Raw genomic sequence first — 23,558 nt, 5'->3', positions numbered from 1 at the left:
ATTAAACACACAAAACAGCATATAACATTAATTTTTATTTAACAAAGCAACCTTAAATTTTTCTGATACATAAACTTCTCTTATCAAAACATGTTTCATATTTACAATGAAATGATTTATTAAATGGGGATTAACTATTCTTTAATTTAAATCAGATTTTTAATTTTGTTTAAATTTGTTTTTATTTTTTAAAATAGTTATTTTTAAAAAGAAAAACTTATAGTGTAAATAAAATAAAATAAATGCAATTTAAATAAAAAAACCTCTGGCTTCACTTCATAAAATATTTCAGGCCAAATTCACACCTTGTGTAATTGGGTACAAGCCTAATGCAGTCAGTGGATTTGCACCTGCTTACATCAGGTCTGAAATTGACCATTTATTGACCTCACTCTCCCCCTCTCCCCTCCTTCCCCCCCCCCCCCCGACACACACACACACACACACACACTTACTTTTGTATGTAAGCTAATGGAGAAGCTAGCAACAACAACAAAAAATCTCCAGTGCCATGTATTGACTGCCAGTGTCCTGGATCCTTGTCAATCAGGCTTCAGGCTATGGCAATGTCCATCAACAGCACTTGTAAACAGTACTCATTCTGCTAGACCTGTCTGAGTCACTTGATACCATGGTGGCCTCAAGTGGAGTATTGTGTCCAGTTCTGGTGCCACATTTCAGGAAAGATGTGGACAAGTTGGAGAAAGTCTAGAGAAAAGCAACAAAAATCATAATCAGCTGAGGATAATCATAATCATACATAGCATAATCATAATCAGCTGAGGATCTAATAGTGTTCCTCCACTGCAACCTTATTCATGTCTGTGGTTGAGAAATATCCAAGAGACATCTCAGTCACTAGTATAAAACTATATACATTCATATACTATGGAAGTACCAGGATGAAATCCTGGTGCCAATTAAATCAATGGCAAAACTCCCATTGACCTCAGTGAGCCCAGGATTTCACACCAAGAAAGATTATTTCCTGAGTTTAAAAAGCACACTATGCAAACTGATGGTGTTAATAGAAAAAATTATTTTACTAGGATGGCCAGTAGATGGCTGTGTTGCACCACCTATTACATCCATCATCCTGGCCTAACACTGCAAAATAATTATCTGGTCACAAAAAGAAGTGGCTTCATCATGCCAATAAATGTCAGTTGTTCCAGTCAACACCAATTGTAATTTGTGATATAACTGGTATATTATCAGGCAAATGTATGTATTGCTTGGCAGAGTTAAGCATAAACATGAATTAACTTACTTTGATGTTTTGTATAGGGGATTCACTTGGATCCCAGAGAGACAGAGAATGCCTCACTTATTCTTGTAACTGCCTTCAAATACTATCATACCATAGATTTTGACAGCGATTGTCCACAGATCTTTTCTGATTGTCATACCCTTATGCGTGGGTAGGCACCTATAGGTCTACGTGTGCTAAAGATAAACCAAGCACTTAATCCCTTACAGTAGTCTATGCATTCATCTACTTCAGTGGTTCCCAAACTGGGGTTTGTGAACCCCTGGGGGTTCGCAAAATGTTACAGGGGTTCTCGGGAAAAAATTCCCTAATTGTGGACAGAGCTGTCCCTAGGGACCCCGGGCAGCACGGGGCCAGCAGCACGGGGCCCCTGGACTTCCAAGAACTAAGCAGACCAAAGCAAGCATATCTATCACACTGAGGAGATTTAAACTTCAAGACTCCTTATAAGAAATGGAAAGGGAGGTGGATATTTTTTGCTGTTTTTAAAATTAAATAGGCAGCTAGTATTGTTTTTTAAAATTATTATGAAAAACAAGTTTAAGCTTTGTTGTAACGTGTGTTGTTTGCCTGGACTGCTCAAGACCTGAATGCTTGTGTAGGAGGAACTCTTTGAGTTGGCTTCTAAAATACCTTCATGCTGTTTCACATCTGATATTCCTTGATGAAACATAGGAGACTTGTCTTATAACAGGCTTATTCAAAGTGATACAAGCTACAAAAGTGAGATCTTGGAAGAGTGTTGCCGTTTTCATAATGTAATAAAAATACTGCAATGATAAATAATAATTAATAATAAATAGTGTGTAATAAGATTGTCATAAAAACAAATTTTATATTTCCAAGATCACTGGTTTTATAATTTATACTCAGGTAAAGGAGAAAATCCCTGGAAATATTCATTTTTAGGGGGGCGTTCACGAGACTTGACATTTTAGTGAAAGGGGTTCACAGGTTGTTAAAGTTTGGAAACCACTGATCTACTTCATTTAACTTGAGTGGAGGGCTACATTTTTTTTTGGATTTACAGTAATTAAAATTGAGTTAAAAATGGTGTATACATTTACAAAGGACAGGCTCTTTTTTACAGCCAGAAGAAGCGGTGACATACGATACCTAGATGATAGGGGCAACAAAAGAGAGCTTGGTGGATATTAAGGGCAGTCATTTGCCAGTTTTCTTAGAACTGCAGAACTAGAGCCAGTCCTTACTATTAGTATTATTATTATTATTTATTTATTGATGAGGTATTTGTATTCCAATAGCACCTAAGGCCTTAGCTAAGATCTGGGTCCCACTGTGCTAGATCCGTCTATCTTTGAGTTTTATACTGCTGCCCATCACTGTAGTATCTGAGTACAAACTCATAATAACAGATGCTTTCCTGGAGAGCTTACAATCGAAATAGACAAATGAAGATGGCGGGAGGGGAAACAGAGGTATAGAGAGGTGAGGTGACTTGCTTAAGGCCACACAGGATGTCTGCGGCAGGGCTAGAAATAAAATATTGGTGTCCTGATTCCCAGTTCGGTGCCTATTCACTAGATAGTAGCCCTGCATAAAGAGCTCATTTTGGTGAATCATGTCCTTCAGAAAGTACCTACTGTGTCTTTGAAAGACTTGGTTGGGTAGCAGTTGGGATGCAACTACAAGAACCACTTAACTGTCAACTGCAACAGTATTAACATACTTCTTTATGCCTTAGTGAAAGTATAAATGAGCTACTTACAGGCCATTTTCATGCTGGGTTTGGGAAACGTTGCAGTGTTGTAAGTTTTAATTTTGTAGTTTGTTTTTTTATGTGAATCACCTAATACAGACTTGAAAAAGTAAAATTGCACATACAGGACATTAGATGGCACTATATGGTTATTACTGAAGTCCAGTAGTGACTGTATAGTTAAGTTTATGTAGTAATGGTCTGATACATAGGGTTGCTGATAAGAAATAGATAGAAATATCTTTATTTCCAAGCCATAGTCACATGAGGGTCAGCATTACAAAAGGTGATAACCTGTTATATGGCAAGGGCCAGTCACCACTGACTCCGGTGCCTACTGTGACAGTTTATAAAACACTTACTGTTCTGAGCTTGATTTTGAACCTCCTCCCCTTTCCCCTAAAATTTGAGAGAGGAAAAAAAATGCCTTTTGGCCTGAAATTTTGCTAACCTAATGTTTATGTCAGAGAATACTTTTGGGGAAAAGTCATTGTTTCAAGTTAGGGAACATAAAATAAACTGTGTGTGTGTGTGTGTTTGAAAATTATTCTAAATTCTCTCTCTACAACTCAAAAACAGGTTGACCTAAAAACTTCAAAATTCTTTTGTAGATTTGTTCCCACTGACACTTATCACACACAAATTATTGTTCTCTGTTTAGAGTTTTAGACCCGGTTCTGTAATGAGCTTCATATAGACAGACCCCATCATCACCCCAAAGCCACACTGAAGTCAGTGATAAACAATAAAAGCTCATTACTAGCAACAGTTAGAACCTCAGAGTTACAAACACCAGAGTTATCAACTGACCGGTCAACCACACACTTCATTTCGAACTGGAAGTACACAATCAGGCAGCTGCAGAGACACACACAAAAAAAGGCAAATACAATACAAATGTTGTAACACAATGTTCCACAAGCCAAACTCTCCTATCCAGTAATAAATTTTGCTACGTTGCCATTAGTGTTATTATCTGTCTGTTCCTTTCTGAAAGTACTATATCAATAGCTACCAACATTTAGTTCAGTTTATTGGACGCCCTGGCTTCAACTAATTACAAAATATTCAGCAAATATTTGAATTGATTTCTTATCTTATCATTACAAATTAGTGCATATTTTTGTTTAACAAATGGAGTTCACTACTCTTCTACTCAAGGTAAAGTACACATTGTAATCTCTCTTTTGAAGATACTCTAAAAATTAACCTTTTCTAAATGAACCAACAGTCTAAACTGTTCTTTGTAAATCAGTAAAAAGCTGGAATTTGCTATCCAGCATTTCATAGAAAAATATTGTGTCACAAACTCCCGAAAGCATCATGATTCAATGCTAATGATCAAGTTGTTCCCAGCAAATCCTGTTGTGTTCAGGAATTTTAGCGTATACAAATTTAATGTTGTCACATGCTCTGTGACCCAGATAAACCCCAGCTACAACAGAGCAAAATAATAACACACAGTCTTTTGTAAGCACAAACTGTATTACTCTTGTTGCCTTGTATCACATTTCTATTGTTATTAAAGCTATCTCCTCTCTTAATTGCTTGGGATTTGAATGGTACTTAAACAAAATCACTAGTGTTTTTTATCATGTAAATGTGTAGATGGTTAAAAATGAATATGAGGAGACTTTTCAAAAGATTGATCATTCCTTCAAATCATCATGTTATTAAAAACCTGTTCCTAAGTTCTTCAGGGCTACCCGGGGGGGGGGGGGCAAGTAGGGCAATTTGCCCCAGGCCCCGGACCCCGCAGGGGCCCCCATGAGAGTTTTCGGCGGCAGGTCCTTCAGTGCCGAAGACCCGGAGCGGAAGGACCCCCGCCGCCGAAGACCCCAGGCCCCCTGAATCCTCTGGGCAGCCCTGAGTTCTTTTGTGCCTTTAGGATAAATTTTTCAAAAGCACTTAAGTAATTTAGGAGCTTAAGCCCCATTGATTTTCAGGCTCCTAAATCATTTTGCTGCTTCTGAAAATTGTATTTTTAATACTTTTTAATGTCAAAAGGAGTATTGGTCATTGAAGGAGTACAGGACTGGGCATATAGAAATTTTTATAATCTTCTTCCAAAAAATTGTAGGTACTCCGTAAGGGCCTGTTATGTAACTCTGTACAATTTTCAAAACATACACTGCAGAGAAACTGTAGTTCTGTAGAATGCAGGAAAAGGCAAGTGAGTCCAGAAATAGATTGTGGGCCAAATTCTAACCTGACTTACACCAGGGCAACTTCATTGACTTTAGTTGACTTCAGGGGGCATTGCACAGATGAAACTGAGTTAGGAGCAAACCTACTCCTACCTCTCTGGCTGCAGAGGATTCCGTCCTTGGTAACATAATTGATGTGGTTGCACTGCCAAAGGGGGACAATGTTTTTGGGAGTCACCCATTGCATGAGGGGCACACCCATTGCACATCATGGAGCTCAGTCCCATGGTGGTTTTGTGTGTGTCAATATGCAGTGGTTGAATATGAGAGCAGAGACTAGAAGGGGCTCAGGGTCATAGGAGCTGCTGCTACATGGATCTTTCCATCCTCTTCCCCCAGGGAGAAGATGCAGAAGCTATCTCAGACCGGCAACAGCTTAGTGTTAAGTCTGCTGTCAGCACTCTAAATGAAAAGATTATCAATTTTTTAGATATAAATAGACATTGAAATAAATATATGGATTGGAGACAGACTCTGCCTTGTTTAAACTGTAAATGTATTTATCAGAGAACGGATATGGGAACACTGCCCACAGGCAGATCCACATACACAGAATTGTCTAAACTGGCAGTGTTTTTGCTGTGTAAGCTGTACTGTCCTTCTAGGGCAGAGATACACCTACACTTTCTACTTGTTTGCTCTTCTCAAACAAAAATTAAAACAACCCGTGCCTGTACTGTCCTTAGTTCATGATGGACAAGGTGTGTAGGGTACTATCTTTTATTGGACCAATTTCTGTCAGTGAGAGAGAGAAGCTTTCGAGATTACACAGAGCTCTTCTTCATGTCTGGGAAACGTACTCAACGTCACACCTAAATACAAACTGGAACAGATTGTTTACCATAAGTAGTTAACACATATTCTAAGGCAGTGGTTCTCAACCAGGGGTCCAAGGCCCCCTGGAGGGCTGCCAAGCAGGGCCAGAATTAGACTTGCTGGGGCCCAGGCCAGAAAGCCAAAGCCCTGCCACATGGGGTTGAAGCCTGGACCCTGAGCTCCTCCACCCAAGGCTGAAGCTGAAGCCTGAGCAATGTAGCTTTGCGGGGGCCCCTGTGGCATGAGGCCCCAGGCAATTGCCCTGCTTGCTACCCCCTAACGCCGGCCCTGACTTTTATATGCAGAAAACCAGTTATTGTGACACAGGTGGGCTGTGGAGTTTTTATAGCATGTTGGGTGGGGGGAGGCTCAGAAAGAAAAAGGTTAAGACCCCCTGTTGTAAGAGACTATTCAAGGTGAAGTGTGGTCTGTTAACACCTCTGCAGTCATGGGACAAAAATAGGTGATTTAGTGAGTTACAGATTGTTGTAATAAACCAATAAATCCAGTGTCTTTATTAAGACCATGATTGTAAGTGTCTAGCAAAGTTATGAGTTTAAGCTCCCAAGGTTGTATTGTGAAGGTGTTATTCAGGTTTCTTTACAAATGAGCACTGAGGTCAAATATGGCACGATCGTTTTGTGAAAAGTGTTCCCACATGTTATATGGTGTTTTTGTCTTTTATAACTTTTCTGTGAGAGCTCATTCAATTAAGTAGTGATTGTCTGGCTTCGCCCACATAGTTGTTATTGAGACATTTACGGTACTGGAGGAGGTACACCACATGTTGTGATAAGCATGCGTAGAACCCATGGATCTTGAAGAGTGTGATGATATTTATGATTAGTTCATGATGGAATTTCTGTTAATGGCACTGAGATTTGCTTCCACAGATGGTGATACAACCCTTAGGCTCTGATCCTTGATTTCAGTGTATATATATATTACACAGTTTTAAGAGATTTGAAAATATCTTTAACTAGTAATTTTTATAACAGGTATATGCAGCTAAATATATTATAAACTCTTTAAAAATGGACCAAACAGAAGCTGTCCAATGACATTAAGCTAAGAAATTTCACACTTTAAAAATTTTTATTTCAGACATAAATTTCCAATCTGAGTTTGAATGGAAGGGCACATATGCCATGCCGTCAATGTCTATTTGTAACATAAAGGGAGGGAACAGTTTCTTATTAGTGAGAAAGAGTAATATTTGACATTACCCATGGAGCCATGCTAACAATTATTTTCCGATTCACAAATATTTCACATATTTTATTTCAGGAAGCATGTGGCAGCATGTCGTCTGCAGGGAATGGACTATTGAATTGGCAAGGAAATGTTCCTTTTACCGCTTTCCCCTGATTTACAAACTGAAACAGAAAGTGTACATTGGTGAAGTGACTCAGGAAACTTTTTTCATTTTCACTTTTGTATAGCTATTTATAAATGAAGTAACAGTTCAAATAGATAGGTCTGTAGTACACTGACTCAGCTTTGCTATTATGCAGTATTTAAAATGGCAGTCAATTAATTTTTAAAATCATCTTTATTTCTTGTCACTATTACCAGTCCACACAGGTATCCAGTTTTCTCATGTAGTATCTTTGACTTGGGAATTATGCACCCTTATTAGTACAGATGATTTGTGCTTCAAGCAGGAATCATATATGTTGGTGAGTGGTTGTGGGGTCAGAGGCAAGGTTTGCCAATTAAAGGGCCAGATTCTGGTATCCATTACAACAATGTAACTTCACTGATTTAATCTGAGTCTGGATTTACATGAATATTAGTGAGATAAGAATCTACCCCAAAATGTGGGTATAAAATAATACTGCTTCTGCACATTAATGTGTGCCCACTTAAGTGCATTTGCTTTTATGTTTGGTAGGAAGCTACAACAACAGGCCTTTTGCAATGTGATCAGTGCAGCAATGATTAGATACCACAGTGATAAATGCTATGTACAAAATCTAAGAGAGATAGATAAGTAGAAGCTAGTTTATTTTTTCCCAAAATAAATTAAAATAATGTCCTAGATATCAGCAACTATTTCACAATCACAGACACGTTTCATGGTTTTATTTTGTTTTTCTGAACATAAGGATTTATCACCAATAACAGGAAAGTGTTGGATAGCTTTCCAATGATTCTTTGACAAAACACTCACACAAAAAAAGCCTCATGATTGAATTAAAGCTGTGTTTGCATAACAAATGTACCCACATTCTGTCACCTTATCTGATTAATAAGTATGCCACTCGGCTTTTGAACTAGATTAGCAATCCCCTTTTAACTAAATACTGATTCACCTTTGCTATCTACTCAAAAAATAAACTCCATGGAAAAAGCAAACTGAATTTAAGAAATCTTCCTTCTGTCTGCATTACATTAATCATTGATCGTTTCTTGGCAAATCAGTAAATAAACCACAGGAAAGGTAAAATTGCTCAAAAAATCAATATAGGCAAGTTAAATTGGACACATAGTAGAGCAAATAGATCTCCAAAAACGTGAATAATCCATTCTCTAAGAGAACATTCAATTTATAAATGGATTAACTCTGCTGGGGCATAAATAACACAAAGAAAGTGTAATTTTAGGGAGGTAATAAAACACTATACATCTTTTATGCTAAGAACACATCTCATTTTCAGGTTTGGAGCCAACAGAAAGCCAGGAATAAATAATTTCCAGGTTTATGCAAAGTGAAAGCTCAGAAGGAGAGTGTAGGAAGTGGAGATACAATAGATTAGATCCAGATCCTCAACCATATTTAGGCACCTAACTCCCATTTGGCCAGATCATGACCACATAAACAGTTGCAAAGAACAGGAAGAACGTATATTTCATGAGGTGTAAAACCTGCAGCTCCTGTTGAGTAGTAAACTAGGTGCTAGTTGGGAATGAAAAATGGCAACATTTAAAAATTAAACAGATACCTGACAATCATTATACAGATGGGCCAGTTATTCTCTCCATACACTTTAACTCTATAGACCTAATAATATCTCTGTTGTGTAATACAAGCAACTCACCATAAATTTAGTTCTCAAATATTCTGTGCTAGTTCTTGTAATATCATGTGCAGACCCCAACTTGCCAATTATCTATGACAGTCAAACTCTTAGCAGTGGATGGTTCCTTAGTAAGGGTAGCAGAGGATAGTTACTTCCTTAAGAATTATTGCATTACCCTCAAAACCATTTTCAAGCTATATATTTTGGAAATAATACCTTTACCCCCAAGGGGTGCTAGTAGTTATCATCACCAATCTAGACTCAACATTTTTTCTGAACCCTGAAACTTCTGCACAGAATAAATAACACCTCCCTTATGCTTGTCACTGAAGGCTCCTTTGGGGGCCTCAAGCCTGGATAATATCCCTTCTGTGGAGGAGACAAAGTACAGAATATATCTATAGTTTGTTATATGGGTCAGGAGCCTTCTCCTGTCATCAAGTCCATTTGTGAGTGCACAGTTATAACTCAGGTTAGTCCAGTGACTTTTCATAGGTGTTTTCAATTTACACTGCCTAGGCATTGAACCATTCTGTTCATAGTCTAATGGAAACATTGCAATCTGTGTTGTCTGCATGCATTGAAACAGTGCTTTCTAGATGCCTCTGGACCCTGCATCAGTCTCATTCCAGGAGGTCACCATGACTTACAAATGATGTGCATCTGATGAAGCAACAAGGGAGAATGTTGGAGCACCAGTGGCAGGAGACTCACTGCAAGACAAATGGAACGTATTATAGGCAAAGATTCACATTTGTATACCATAGCTGTTGTCTGCTTGACCATTTCTGTGTGAACAGTGCTGGTGAGGTGGTTGGGGAATACACAAGTGCTGCTTGGCTTTTACCCATTTTTATTTACACAAGCTTAAGTGTCCAGAGAACAGAACAAATTAACTATGAGATGGAGCCATATCCTTCATAATTTATTAAAGCCAGCTGAGTCCATTATTGATGAAGATGGCTAATGCCATTCTTTGGAAGGGAGAGCTGCCAGCACTTGGCTGGCATTTTCAAACAAGCCCAAGGGAGTTAGGTACCCAACTCTAATTGAATTTCAGTGCAACCTCTAGAAAGATGATCCCCCCACCTATGTACACAACTTTTATACCATCTTGTTGATGTCCCTCTCAGCTTGATTGATGGTATCTATATGTATATATTTCCTGCCAATTTTGTATATGGTAGGATCCAGGCTGGGCCAGACCAATATAAAATATGTCATCAATACATAAAACTTTATCAGGATACAAATAAGATTTGATATTTACCCGCCCACAGTTATATTAGATAGGATAAAAATATAGCGGCTATAAACCCTCATGTTTTTGGTGCATATTAGCAATGATGTCTAGCATAACTTGTCTATAGATCTCAAAGCATGTCTCAAAGAAGGTAAGTGTCATTATCCCCATTTTACTGAGGTGCAGAGAGGTGAAGTGAGTTGCCCAAGGTCACATAGTGGGCTAGTAGCAGAGCTAGATATAGAACCCAAGACTCCTAAGTGCCAGCTGAATGGGCCACATTGCCTCTCCCCAACTAGTCAATTATTAATTGCACCTAGAGGCCCCAGAATGCTTAGCATTATACCTTCTAACATAAGATTTACAATCCTAATAGAAGAGATAAGCAAAGAATGTGAGATAGCTATATTATTATCCCTATTTTACAGACGGAAAACTGAGGCACAGAGCGGTAAAATGACTTGCCGCTGGTTATACAGGAAGGGGTAGATCAACAAAGGACTTAGGAACCTTCCTGCCATGTTAGGTGCCTAGGTCTAACATGTAAGCAACATCAAGAGCTTCAAAATCCCTGCTCAGATGCCACCACATCCTGGAAGTGCCTAAACTCTGTGGGTACCTAAATTTCCACCAGTAAAGACCCCATGGGCATCTAAGTTTCTGCTGGTGGGTTTGTGCAAAACCACCTAAACCCTGATGCCCCCAAGCCGCTCCATGCTTTAGTTCACACCTAAGCCCTGGCAAGAGTCTTAAATTAGACATTCCCCTGCCTGTCTCATCTGTGGGGCCCAAACAGGCCTCACACAAAAGAGAGCTGAGGGCAACCTGACTGCAAATTTTTGGGGCTGCCTGGTGTAAGTGTGTGTCCCAGACTACCCAATAGCTAGGGCACTCACCTGGGATGTGGGAGACCAAGATCATGTCCTTACTCCTATGAATATTGAAAACAGGTCTCCTAGGCAAGTGCCTGAACCAGTCAGCTATTGGCCATTGAGAGGTTCATTCTTTCTGTGGTTTTTCATGAGAAAGGGCTGACCTGGCTTCGATGCCTAACTCCAGGAGAGGGCACAAGCCTGTGAATCCCAAGCAGAGATAGGCAATTCCCTTCGGCTCAGAGTTAAGCACTAACTACCTTTGGCTGGCATTGCCCTCTGGTTAGCTTAGGTGGCACCCTGCTAAATTGCTGTCTTTTGAGAATTCCTTCTGTAAGCACCAATCTTTCCCCATCCATTGTATAGGGATCCTAGATACCTAGCCTGGGGCTGTGAATTCCACTAGGGGGGCAGGGCACCTAAAAAGGAGGCCTCGCAGTGCTGAGGATTGGAACACCTAAGTGCTTTGCGGACCTAGCCTGAAATCTGTAGCAGAGCTGGGAATGGAGCCTAGAGTCCTTGTTCAATATCTGAACCACAAGACTGTCCTTTCTCTAGCCCTATTGGGCAAGGCACTGTACGAACATAACATACAAGACAGTCCTTGCCCCTAAGAGTGTACAATCTTGCTTACAGAAGGAATGCTCTTTTCAAAGCATGGGTTCTGAACCAGTGGTGACTAGAAAGGAAAACACTTTGATCCTACAACTGACACACACAATTCCCCAGAATGGAATCTGTGGATTGTAAGAACGTAACTGCTTGAAAAATAGCAGCCTGTCCTTATTGAATAACCTGTGCCTCTTACATTTAGGCCCTGAGAGTAACTGGGGCTTCTCCTTGAACTAAACAACCGGGGCTCATCTCAGGCACCATTCCAACATTGTCCAGAATCATATGTTAGTTTTATTACTCCAGTGTTACTGGAAGCGATTGCTCCATGCCTCCCCTTAGCTTTCTCCAGATCCTAACACTGCCCTGGCTGCAAAGGACATAGTGTGGGCAAGTGGGAAACTGCTGCTAAAAATGGGAGGAGCAGGAGCTTCAGTGCAAATTCTGGGAATCCAGGACAAAGGCACTGAGAAGTTGTTCCTCCACCACTGTCCCACCCCTACACATTGCATCACGATGCCCGCCCCCAGGTTCAGCCAGCTCCCTTAAACTGCTGCTGTGAAGTGCAGGGGAGTCAGGGCAGATTCCAGCAGCCCGTACAGCTGAATCTCTCAGTCACTGACTCTGCATACACACTAGCTGGAAGCACACTTTGGTATAGACACCATGGTGCCGAAGTTACACAGTTGGGCTACTGCACATCTTCTGTCCTTACTCTTTTCAGCTTGCATGGCAGTAAGTGAAACTGTACAAATGGACCAGTAAAAAATTACAATGCCCCAAAAATACCATAAGGAGAACAATAACTAAAAAATAATGTTGTTTTCCCCCTTTCAGTATATTGCTACCAGAGAAAACTGCTGCATCTTAGATGAACGATTTGTAAGTAGATGTGTGATTCCTTTCTTCTAAATTAAGGAGCTGAATAAAATATTGTTCCACTTATAATTAACATTCATTATTATTTTGTTTTATCATGCATTGTTATTTTCAATATCTACTGTTATTAAAAGTAATATTATGCTTTACGGTTCACTCTTAATAACAGCATTCATTGTTTTAAAATGTACTGTAAATTCCATTAATAATACCATGTATTATTCTAAAGTATACTATTATCAATAACATATGTTGTTATTTTAAATATTTAATAACAATATGCATTATCAGGACTGTCTCTACAGATTCTGATACTGCAAGCACAGTAGCAAATGCCCAGTCCTACGTGTCCACAGTTACCTACATAAATCCTTATTGAATGTTGGGCTGCCTTTAATATTTTCCTGCCCTGAGTGACCATCTCTTTTGCCTCACTGTAGAACCTGGACTGGTCCTTTATTATTTTATTATTATTATGTTTAATTATTCTTTTCCCTTTAGGGTAGCTATTGCCCAACTACATGCGGCATTGCAGACTTCTTGACTAAATACCACCCTGATGTGGATAAGGAGCTGCAGGTCCTTGAAAATCTCTTGCAGCAGATCACTAACTCTTCCACTGTAACAGAACAGTTGATCCGCCAAATCCGAATCCACAGCCTCCCAGAGAAACTGGATCTGCCAGGTGAGAACATAAAGACAATTACAAAACCGAGAAAAATATGCATTAATTTAGTTTTCTTACTTTTACATGTAATTGCATTAATATATTGTTCCTGTTCTACAGATGTGATCAACGGTTTTACTCAAAAAAACAGGAAAATAATTGATGAAATTATCAGATATGAAAACACTATTGTGGAACATGAAAATACTATACAGTAGGTATTTTCCACTTTTGATATTGTCTAACTATGCAGATCTGTTCCTTTATTTTATTTTATTTTACCAGCTGCAATTGAAGTTTTTTCACAGCACTTCATTTCTGCATATAAAGACCATTTTGGTGTCTTTTCACTCATAACTGCATAATTAGGATCTGATCCTGCATTTCTTGAATACCCACATCTCCCACTGGAATACAAGACCAGGCTGTAAGAACATGGGAAAGTTTGGCCGTTCTTTTTTTTTTTTTTCCAATCAGTATTTTTGTTTAAGTAATTGTTCAAAAATTTTCCATTTATTATTCTTAGACTTCAGAGATTTTAGTAATATGAAACTGTAACATGGATCTTACCAAAGATTTGTTTAGCCAGTTGATACTTTTTTATTGGTTTTGCTGAACACGCATCATGAACCAAATTCTGCTCTCTGTTTCATTGGAGTGAATCCAGAATAACTATTAAACTCAAAGGTGTTCATCTTAAATCTATACTGTTCTATATATTTGAAAACATATTTAACTTATCTAAATTATAATAATGAATTATTTATAAATTGTAATTGTACTATTTAACTTTAAATGCCAAAGTCACTCCTGTGATAACATTATGCCAGGAATCACTGAGAATTGGTTAATATACAGTAAGTCTGAGTTTTTGACATTTAGAATTAATGTAACTATATTTTATCTTAAATGCCTTTGCATCACCTGGTCTGAGAGCATTTTTTATTTAACCACCCACTGATGACAGTTTTTAATTTTCATATTAGATTTAGGTTTATATTGTTTTTAATTAATACACTCTATATAATGTTGGAATGAATTGCTCTCAAATGTGTTTACTCTTTTTAAAACAGAAATATGCAATAGTTAATTTTCGTAATATGTAGGGCCATGGATGCAGACTCCTGTTATTTTTTCATGTTATTTCAAGTTCCCATAATTTTATGAACTCCCAGTTTTATGAAGGTTTCAAGAGTCCTCCAAACCTTCATAAAAATCAGGTTTCTGTTGTACTTTCTTGTACCTTACTATATACTTTACCTCCAGAACTCAGACCTGCAATTCTCACAAAATAAAAATTCCCATAGAGCTTTGTCCATGCACTGACTGCAAGAATGGGCTTTACTGGGTAAAGAGATACTGGTCCAAGTAAAACATGTCCAAGTTAAGCATGTGCTTCAGTGATTTCCTGAATCAGGCAATGGGCCTGCTCAAAATTGAGCATGCATGTAAGCACTTTGTTGGATTAGGGCCAGAGTGCGCAGTCCGTTGGAGGATTGACAAGGCAAAAGACATTCAAACAACAGGGAGGTAGTGAAGGGATAAGATCTGGAATGGTCACGTAAATACAGTTTCAGTTCTGGATACATGTAATAAACATTGCATCAAAGCCAAAATTCTAGAAAACGTATATATACATGGAAGCCCTAATAGGTATTTACAAAGGGCTGGAATGTGGCTGGCCCTTATGCAACAGCATAGTGAAAATGAGAGCGCAGAGGGAGACTACCCGCCTTGTACAGCCTTCTTATGGGCTACCCAGAACAGTAGTATTTGCTCTCAGGAGAGTGCAAAAACTGCTACCAAGTTGCTCCCACTCAAAAGCAACTTGCAATAAAGGGGGCAGATAGAGAAGAGGAGTAGGCAGAATCTTGGCTCCACTTTCTTGTGCACCAGCCAGGCTCTGATTGTAGCAAATTATTGTCCTCCCAGTGCAAACGGTTAGCTCTGTAAGGCAGAATGCCCAAATGCTTGTATGGGGATGGGGCAGCTCTGCACTGCCCCACAGTGTAGGGCTGTGGCTAAATACCACACTGTAGCCCAAAATGATTTACATTGTCTCATTAAATAAAGCAACATATTTTAGATTAGTACATTAGATATGTAAGGCATATTTCAGGGAAATATGTATTGTTCTCATTAAGAAAAACTGGCATAACGTGTAATTTTTATGTTTTTATCTCTAGGCAACTGACAGATGTGTTGATGTTAAACACTAAGAAGATTTCACAACTAAAACAGATGACTAATCAGCTTGCGTCACAATGTCAGGAGCCATGCAGAGACACAGTCCAAATACTGGAAACAACTGGAAGAGGTACATAAAATGCTTATTGTGTGGCTTAAATTAATTCTTAAGTGTTATCTGTCGACAATATAGTGGTGAGGGCCATCTGAGTACTTAAATGGGTGATCCTGCAAAACTTTCTTACAGGAGTTATTCTTAATCACATGATCCATTGATTTCTCTAAGAATTACCCATGGGAATAAGGGACTCGGCATCATGACCAATATAAATAATGCTTTTCCATATTTACATTGTATTACTGCTATTTTTATGTTTGTTTGTTGTTGGCTAGTGCGTCATTCAACAGAAATACTAGACAGGTGTTCTGCATCTAGGATATTGTGGAACAAATCTTATTTTCGCATTTGGGCATGATTAGCCAAGATTTGACTATCCCAGTAAACCCTATCTTTATTGTAGTCCATAGACCAGGCAAGTGCTTTTATGGAGTTATAAGAACAGAAAGGATACTATATTATAATATTTACGCTCAGCCACACAGAAATAATTAATCTAATACATTAGACCTAAAAATGCCCTTTTTATGACTGCAGAAACAAATAAAATTATTGTATTTTACATTCAAGTTATGCTACCTAGATATTTACTAATAGTAAAATCCTGCTCATCCTTATACAAGTCCCGTTAACTTCAATAGGACTTCCTGTATGATGAAGACCTAGCCTACAGAGATAACTTTGCCATAGTAATTATTATATGTACTGTGTATGTTGCACTGTACTAGAAAATGATCAGATACTTTTAAAACCACCTTTAAAACAAGATGAGACTGTAGCCAAAATACAAACAATGGTGTTTGTTTATTGCAGATTGTCAAGACATTGCAAATAAAGGTGCCAGACACAGTGGTCTTTACTTCATCAAACCTCTGAAAGCTAAGCAGCAGTTTCTAGTCTATTGTGAGATTGACACATTTGGCAATGGATGGACAGTGTTCCAGAGAGTATGTAATCTGTAAATGCAGGTCATGAATAATTCTGACTATATAACAGTATTTCATTTACATGGGCACAGGTTGCTTTGGTTGACTTTCTTTCTTTCTTTCTTTCTTAATCTGCTACCAGAGACTTGATGGGAGCGTGGACTTCAAGAAAAACTGGGCTCAGTACAAAGAAGGATTTGGACACCTGTCACCAGATGACCAGTCAGAGTACTGGCTGGGAAATGAAAAGATTCATTTAATAACCACTCAGTCTACTATTCCATATGCTTTAAGGATAGAACTGGAAGACTGGGAGAATAAAAAAAGGTATTTCACTAATGAGCCTTCTAAAAAAGTCAACTTAAAATACACACCTGTCATGTGTACTGATTTTTTTGGTACAGCCACAGATATCTGTCTCTACTACCAGATATCAGACACCTGTCTCCACTGCCAGATCAGTTTGTACAACTTTCAGAAGAATGGATAATGCAGAGTCATTAGCCTATTTGTATCAAACTACCTTCTCTATCAGTTTATAAAACCATAAATATATTTGCAGTTGAATTTTCTCTCACTACCTGCAACTTTGTGATCAAAAAGGAAGCAACGTATGCTCATGAAAGCTCCATGTTGGCATCTTCCTTGGAAAATATAATTTACTTTGTAGAATGTGTCTGTTTCTTCCTTACACAGTTTCTTCACAACCCATGTGTAGCATTTAAGATGTTCTACTTTTCCCCCTGGGTTAGCCTGCCATGACACCCTTGACATCCCATTTGATAACTCATCATTCTAACTGCTGGAAATTAGATGAGGTTCCATTCAGAACCTGTTGTTGTCATACTTCGCTATTCCATAGAAAGAGACGGGTGTTGAGTGGTGCAAGCCATTTTCTCCTTCCAGGAGCAATTTGCTCTCACCATCCCCATTTCATTCCAGCATGGACAATGAGAGACTGTGATTATTTATCCAACTCAGATCTCCTGAAAGCCATCGCAAAGCACTACTCTAAGACCACTGAGATGACCCAGTTTACCTGTCCTTGACTACCTAAAGTTGGGGGGGGTATAGAAGGGTTCATAATGATTCATTAAAGTGACATATTATAATCTGGCAAGGAAATATCTAATTAGATATTAGATATGTCTTCTAATTAGACATAGAGTGACACAGGAACCGACTCTAAAATGCTGTCATTTATAGTCTAATTGTGTATGTTTTGGGAATCCAGTGTACACAAATTCACCATTATTTTTTTAACAGTACTGCAGACTATGCTGTGTTCAAAGTGGGACCTGAAGCAGACAAGTACCGACTGACCTATGCCTATTTTGTTGCTGGTGGTGAAGCTGGGGATGCCCTTGATGGTTTTGATTTTGGAGATGATCCCAGTGACAAATTTTTTACATCCCATAATGGCATGCAGTTCAGTACCTATGATAGTGACAATGATAAATTTGATGGCAATTGTGCTGAACAGGATGGAGCAGGATGGTGGATGAATAGATGTCATGCTGGTAACCTCAATGGCAAATATTATCAAGGTAATACATGCTTTGGGTACCTACTTCATATAAAAAATAACTTCATGGCTTTACAACAAATTCTAGTGATGGAGAAAAACATTGTGTAGATTTTAGCTGTTTATTTATTTTTGGCCATCCCATTCCTTACACTTCATAGCTGATCCTTGCTGCTGAGCAACACAAATTGATACTCTCCCAGCCCTTATATGTTACTCCAGGTAGCTTCTGCTGAGCCTGGGGGGAAGCATTGTATGCAAGAGCTAAAGCACAGGTGCTGTCTTCCACTGCTGCTAGAGGCAAAGACAAGAAGTTTCTCCCTTTTGCTTTGCGGTTACAAAAGTATTGTCTCCAGCAACAGAGTCCCAATCATAATCCCGTTGCCAGAGGACAGGCAAAAAAACCCAAGGCAAGGCGGAAAGATAAGGAAAAAAGGGTGAGAGATAGGGAATTCAGGAGAGAAACAGACTTGATAGTACAGAAGTTTGTACAAAGGGAGAAGAGGAGAGGGAATCTGCAATCGCAGTGTGTTTGGGATATATACATGATGATATGATGTAGTAGAAAGAGTTTATCAGTATAAGTTTGGGATGGCTACATTACTCATAAATCATGTAGCCATGAAGGAGTTATGGAGATCATGTTCATCAAGTACCAATAAAACCTTTATTCCACACCATACCATCATGGATTCATGGTTGATCTTGAGATTTTAGACCTTAAACCTGTCACTCATGCAGGACTGAATATTGGCTGTCTGTACCTAAGACCAGTGTAATTTGAGGGGAAATCTACATTTGGAGAGGAGAAGGAAACATTCTTCTGGCGGGCTGATATTTTTTTACAGTGACAGCAGTTCGAAGCTGCTCAGAGATTTGGAATGTTAGAATAAATCCTGGGGGAGATAGATTAGTAGGTAGAGGCAGTCAATGGTGCACGATAAGTATAGTTTTGCACAGGGATTTCATTACTACATACATGTATGTGCATATAATTTATTTTACAAACAATTATATATTCTGCTACAATGTATATTTTAGGTGGCACTTACTCAGCAAGAGAGGTTGGTCCAGCTGGATACGACAATGGGATTATCTGGGCAACCTGGCGTTCTCGGTGGTATTCCATGAAGAAAACTACGATGAAAGTCATCCCATTCAACAGACTTTCAATAGGAGATGGACAGCAGCACAACTTAGGTGGCTCCAAACAGGTTGGATCAGATGGCCGAGGCGATATTTAGAAAGATAATAGACAGCAGTTATCAGTTCTAACAATAATATATTTATAGCTCCACTTGGCATTCCAATATAGCCTATAAAAGTTATCACTGTGCAGCATTTTCTCAGAAACCCATTTTTACTTTTATGTTAGTATATTTGTACAATTTTTATTTCAGCTGACTGACAAATAAAGGGATATGGTCTTGTCATCAGAAATGACTCTTTGCCTTTATATATTTTGAGCATTGTCCCTTTTGAAATTCAACTTGTCTAAATATGCATGACCACCATAAACATACCATCGTAAACATACATAGTTCATCCTTTGGTGGAGAATATTATAATACTTTCTTTTTTCTTCTGTTGTAGGTTGGAGACATTTAAAGAGACAGTTTAACAAAGATTTATCTGGACAGGAAAACAAAATCTTTTACCTCTGGGACACTGACTTCATCTAAACTTCTTCAGTTCAGCTCTGGCTGTTAATTGATGCTCACTATTAAAACAAAATCATTAAATGCCCAAGCTTTTCTGCGTGAGCAAGTTACTGTGTCTGCTCTGTGTGGGGTTATTTTTCTGTATGCACTTTCAATAAAATTTGATTACAAAGAACACATAAAACTTGTCATTAATGATCCAGTGGCATGTAAACAAATCAAAACAATTACAGAAGTTGTCGTAAAAATCTGTTCCAGTTCACCCATCCCAAGTTTATACACTGGTACTTTCCTATTATTCATTTAGAGGCAAGCCACATGCAAACCATTAACTGTTTTTCTCACATTGTTATGGATTCCTCATAATGCTGCCTTAACACATTTTTAACTACTTAGGTACCTGTCAGAGGCAGGTACAGCCCACCCAGGATTTGGTTACACATGGTGTTTGTGATCCTATGGGTCCTTGTTATTACTGTCCATTCCTTATCTGGTGACAGATTGCTGTAAAACATGATGACATCTCCCTTCTCCCCGAGTCAAGCCCAATTTTTCCTCATTGTTTTTAATTAGATTTTTTATCATGGTAAATTGTAGTTTGAAAAGTATCTTTCTTGCATTCCCTCATATTGTATGGGGTATCCATGTGGCCTAGTGGATAGCACAGTGAATTGGGACTTGCATTGGGTTCTATTCCTGGCTCTGTCAAAGGTCTGCTGGGTGACCTTGGGCAAGTCACTTCATCCCTCTGTGCCTCAGTTTCTTATCTGTGAAATGGGGATAATGATACTGATGTCCTTTGTAAAGCACTTGGAGATCTGTGGATAAAAAGTGCTATATAAGAGCTAATTTTTATTATATTTCGGACACGGGAGTAGAGTTTATCGCATTCTGCCCTTGGTCACATTGTTAGCATGTTATGTTAGCAACAAGAAGAAAGTCAGTAAGGGGCCCACACTTTCCTTGAATGAGGGAGGCAACCTAGTGACAGAGGATGTGGAAAAAGCTAATGTACCCAATGCTTTTTTTGCCTCTGTCTTCATGAACAAGATCAGCTCCCAGACTGCTGCACTGGGCAGCACAGCATAGGGAGGAGGAGACCAGCCCTCTGTGGAGAAAGAAGTAGTTCAGGACTATTTAGAAAAGCTGGACGAGCACAAGTCCATGGGGCCGGATGCGCTGCATCCGAGGGTGCTAAAGGAGCTGGCGGATGTGATTGCAGAGCCATTGGCCATTATCTTTGAAAACTCATGGCGATCGAGGGAGGTCCCGGATGACTGGAAAAAGGCTAATGTAGTGCCCATCTTTAAAAAAGGGAAGGAGGAGAATCTGGGGAACTACAGACCAGTCAGCCTCACCTCAGTCCCTGGAAAAATCATGGAGCAGGTCCTCAAGGAATCATTTCTGAAGCACTTACAGGAGAGGAAAGTGATCAGGAACTGTCAGCATGGATTCATCAAGGGCAAGTCATGTCTGACTAACCTAATTGCCTTCTATGACAAGATAACTGGCTCTGTGGATGAGGGGAAAGCAGTGGACGTGTTATTCCTTTAGCAAAGCTTCTGATACGGTCTCCCACAGTATTCTTGCCAGCAAGTTAAAGGATTATGGGCTGGATGAATGGACTATAAGGTGGATAGAAAGCTGGCTAGATCGTCAGGCTCAACGGGTAGTGATCAATGGCTCCATGTCTAGTTAGCAGCCAGTATCAAGCAGAGTGCCCCAAGGGTCGGTTCTGGGGCTGGTTTTGTTCAATATCTTCATTAATGATCTGGAGGATGGCGTGGACTGCACCTTCAGCAAGTTTTCAGATGACACTAAACTGGGAGGAGTGGTAGATACGCTGGAGAGTAGGGATAGGATACAGAGGGACCTAGACAAATTAGAGGATTGGGCCAAAAGAAACCTGATGAGGTTCAACAAGGACAAGTGCAGAGTCCTGCACTTAGGATGGAAGAATCCCATGCACTGCTACAGACTAGGGACCGAATGGCTAGGCAGCAGTTCTGCAGAAAAGGACCTAGAGGTTACAGTGGACAAGAAGCTGGATATGAGTCAACAGTGTGCCCTTGTTGCCAAGAAGGCTAACAGCATTTTCGGCTGTATAAATAGGGGCATTGTCAGCAGATCGAGGGACGTGATCATTCCTCTCTATTCGACATTGGTGAGGCCTCATCTGGAGTACTGTGTCCAGTTTTGGGCCCCACGCTACAATAAGGATGTGGAAAAATTGGAAAGAGTCCAGCGGAGGGCAACAAAATTGATTAGGGGGCTGGAGCACATGATTTATGAGGAGAGGCTGAGGGAACTGGGATTGTTTAGTCTGCAGCAGAGAAGAATGAGGGGGGATTTGATAGCTGCTTTCAACTAGCTGAAAGGGGGTTCCAAAGAGGATGGATCTAGACTGTTCTCAGGGGTAGCAGATGACAGAACAAGGAGTAATGGTCTCAAGTTGCAATGGGGGATGTTTAGGTTGGATATTAGGAAAAACTTTTTCACTAGGAGGGTGGTGAAGCACTGGAATGGGTTACCTAGGGAGGTGGTAGAATCTCCTTCCTTAGAGATTTTTAAGGTCAGGCTTGACAAAGCCCTGGCTGGGATGATTTAGTTGGGGATTGGTCCTGCTTTGAGCAGGGGGTTGGACTAGATGACCTCCTGAGGTCCCTTCCAACCTTGATATTCTATGATTCTGTGACTCCACAGATCGTCTTCTCTGGGTTTAGATGGGTGTCTCCTGACTTACATCTCTAGTTTCTGGTTACGAATCTGTATTTGGTGAGAGTCTGTCTTAGTTATGTACATTTCACTGTGATGAGGTAGGATGATAGTGGATTGGTCTGTAGCAGTCCAGTTTGATACTGTTTTTGAAGTTTCTTTCCCTGTGACTTATATAATGGTGTTTTAAGTGCTGGTCTAGCATTTTGAACATCTTTCAGTTTTGGTTGTGGGGCTGTCCAGAAATTATGTAACACATTTGTGGTGATTTTCAAGACTCACTCATCCCTTGTAATGCTTTGTAAAACTGCAACAAATACAAAAATGAAGGACTCAACCATCCCCTAAACATTCCATAATTTATGGACAGTCCCTGTTTACTTCACTTGTCCAGGGGCTAGAGTGGTTGAATCCCAGGATCCCTGCCTCGCTGTATATATCCTATGCCAGGGTGTCTTTGGAAGCCCAGCCTGCAGCTTTCTTCCTGAATTCCTGCACTGGGGCATTCTCCTCTAATAGTATCCAGGCTTTTAGAGCCCCTTAATGATGCTTCAGCCCCTTTACTCAGCATAAATGGGATTATAGGCTACTCTATGTTCCTCATTTTATGGATACACAACTTGAGACCCTGGAGTTGAGCATGACAGATAATACTGAATTCAGTGGGAGCTGTGCTTTGAATATGTAAAGTGCTATAAAATGCTGAGTGCTCAGAAAAATCAGGATCCAGACATCTCAGAATAAGTGGACACTTTGGCCTTAACCTCCCTGGGCCAGATCCACAAAGGTACTTAGGCATTGTTCTGCTCAGCAGCATAATACTTAACCCCTAGGCACTCTGTCATCTACTGGAATTCTCACCCCTGAGCTAGGCACTCTTCGCTCCACATACAGTGCATGGGAGCAGTAGGTACCTAAGGAAGGGATCTTCAGAAGCCAGCAAACTGAGTGGGGAGCTGCCTACACTAGCGAGGAGTGAAATGCAGAGGAAAGGGGCAGGGCTTAGACCTCACAGGTATTTAGATGCCAAATCCCATTGATTTGGGCTTTCAGCACCTGAGTGATGGGACAGATGGAGGCACCTCCTTCTGCTTGGGATTCTCATCTTGTGAATGGT

At 39.6% G+C, this 23,558-nt stretch overlaps 1 protein-coding gene across 1 annotated transcript; it reads left to right on the top strand.

The window, feature by feature from the left end:
• The first annotated feature begins 12,429 nt into the window (after window positions 1-12,429).
• On the top strand, window positions 12,430-19,309 carry FGG (fibrinogen gamma chain). Its single transcript, XM_065405399.1, has 9 exons — window positions 12,430-12,498; window positions 12,601-12,645; window positions 13,144-13,327; window positions 13,430-13,523; window positions 15,496-15,626; window positions 16,428-16,561; window positions 16,683-16,867; window positions 17,807-18,087; window positions 19,107-19,309. Exons 1-9 carry the CDS (start codon window positions 12,430-12,432, stop codon window positions 19,307-19,309), a joined length of 1,326 nt encoding a protein of 441 aa, XP_065261471.1.
• Window positions 19,310-23,558: the final 4,249 nt, after the last annotated feature.

The sequence above is a fragment of the Emys orbicularis genome, chromosome 5 (genome assembly GCF_028017835.1).
Source record: "Emys orbicularis isolate rEmyOrb1 chromosome 5, rEmyOrb1.hap1, whole genome shotgun sequence".
In the NCBI taxonomy this organism is placed as follows: domain Eukaryota; kingdom Metazoa; phylum Chordata; order Testudines; family Emydidae; genus Emys; species Emys orbicularis.
Note: the sequence above shows the minus strand (reverse complement) of the source record. Positions and strands in the feature narration are given on the sequence as shown.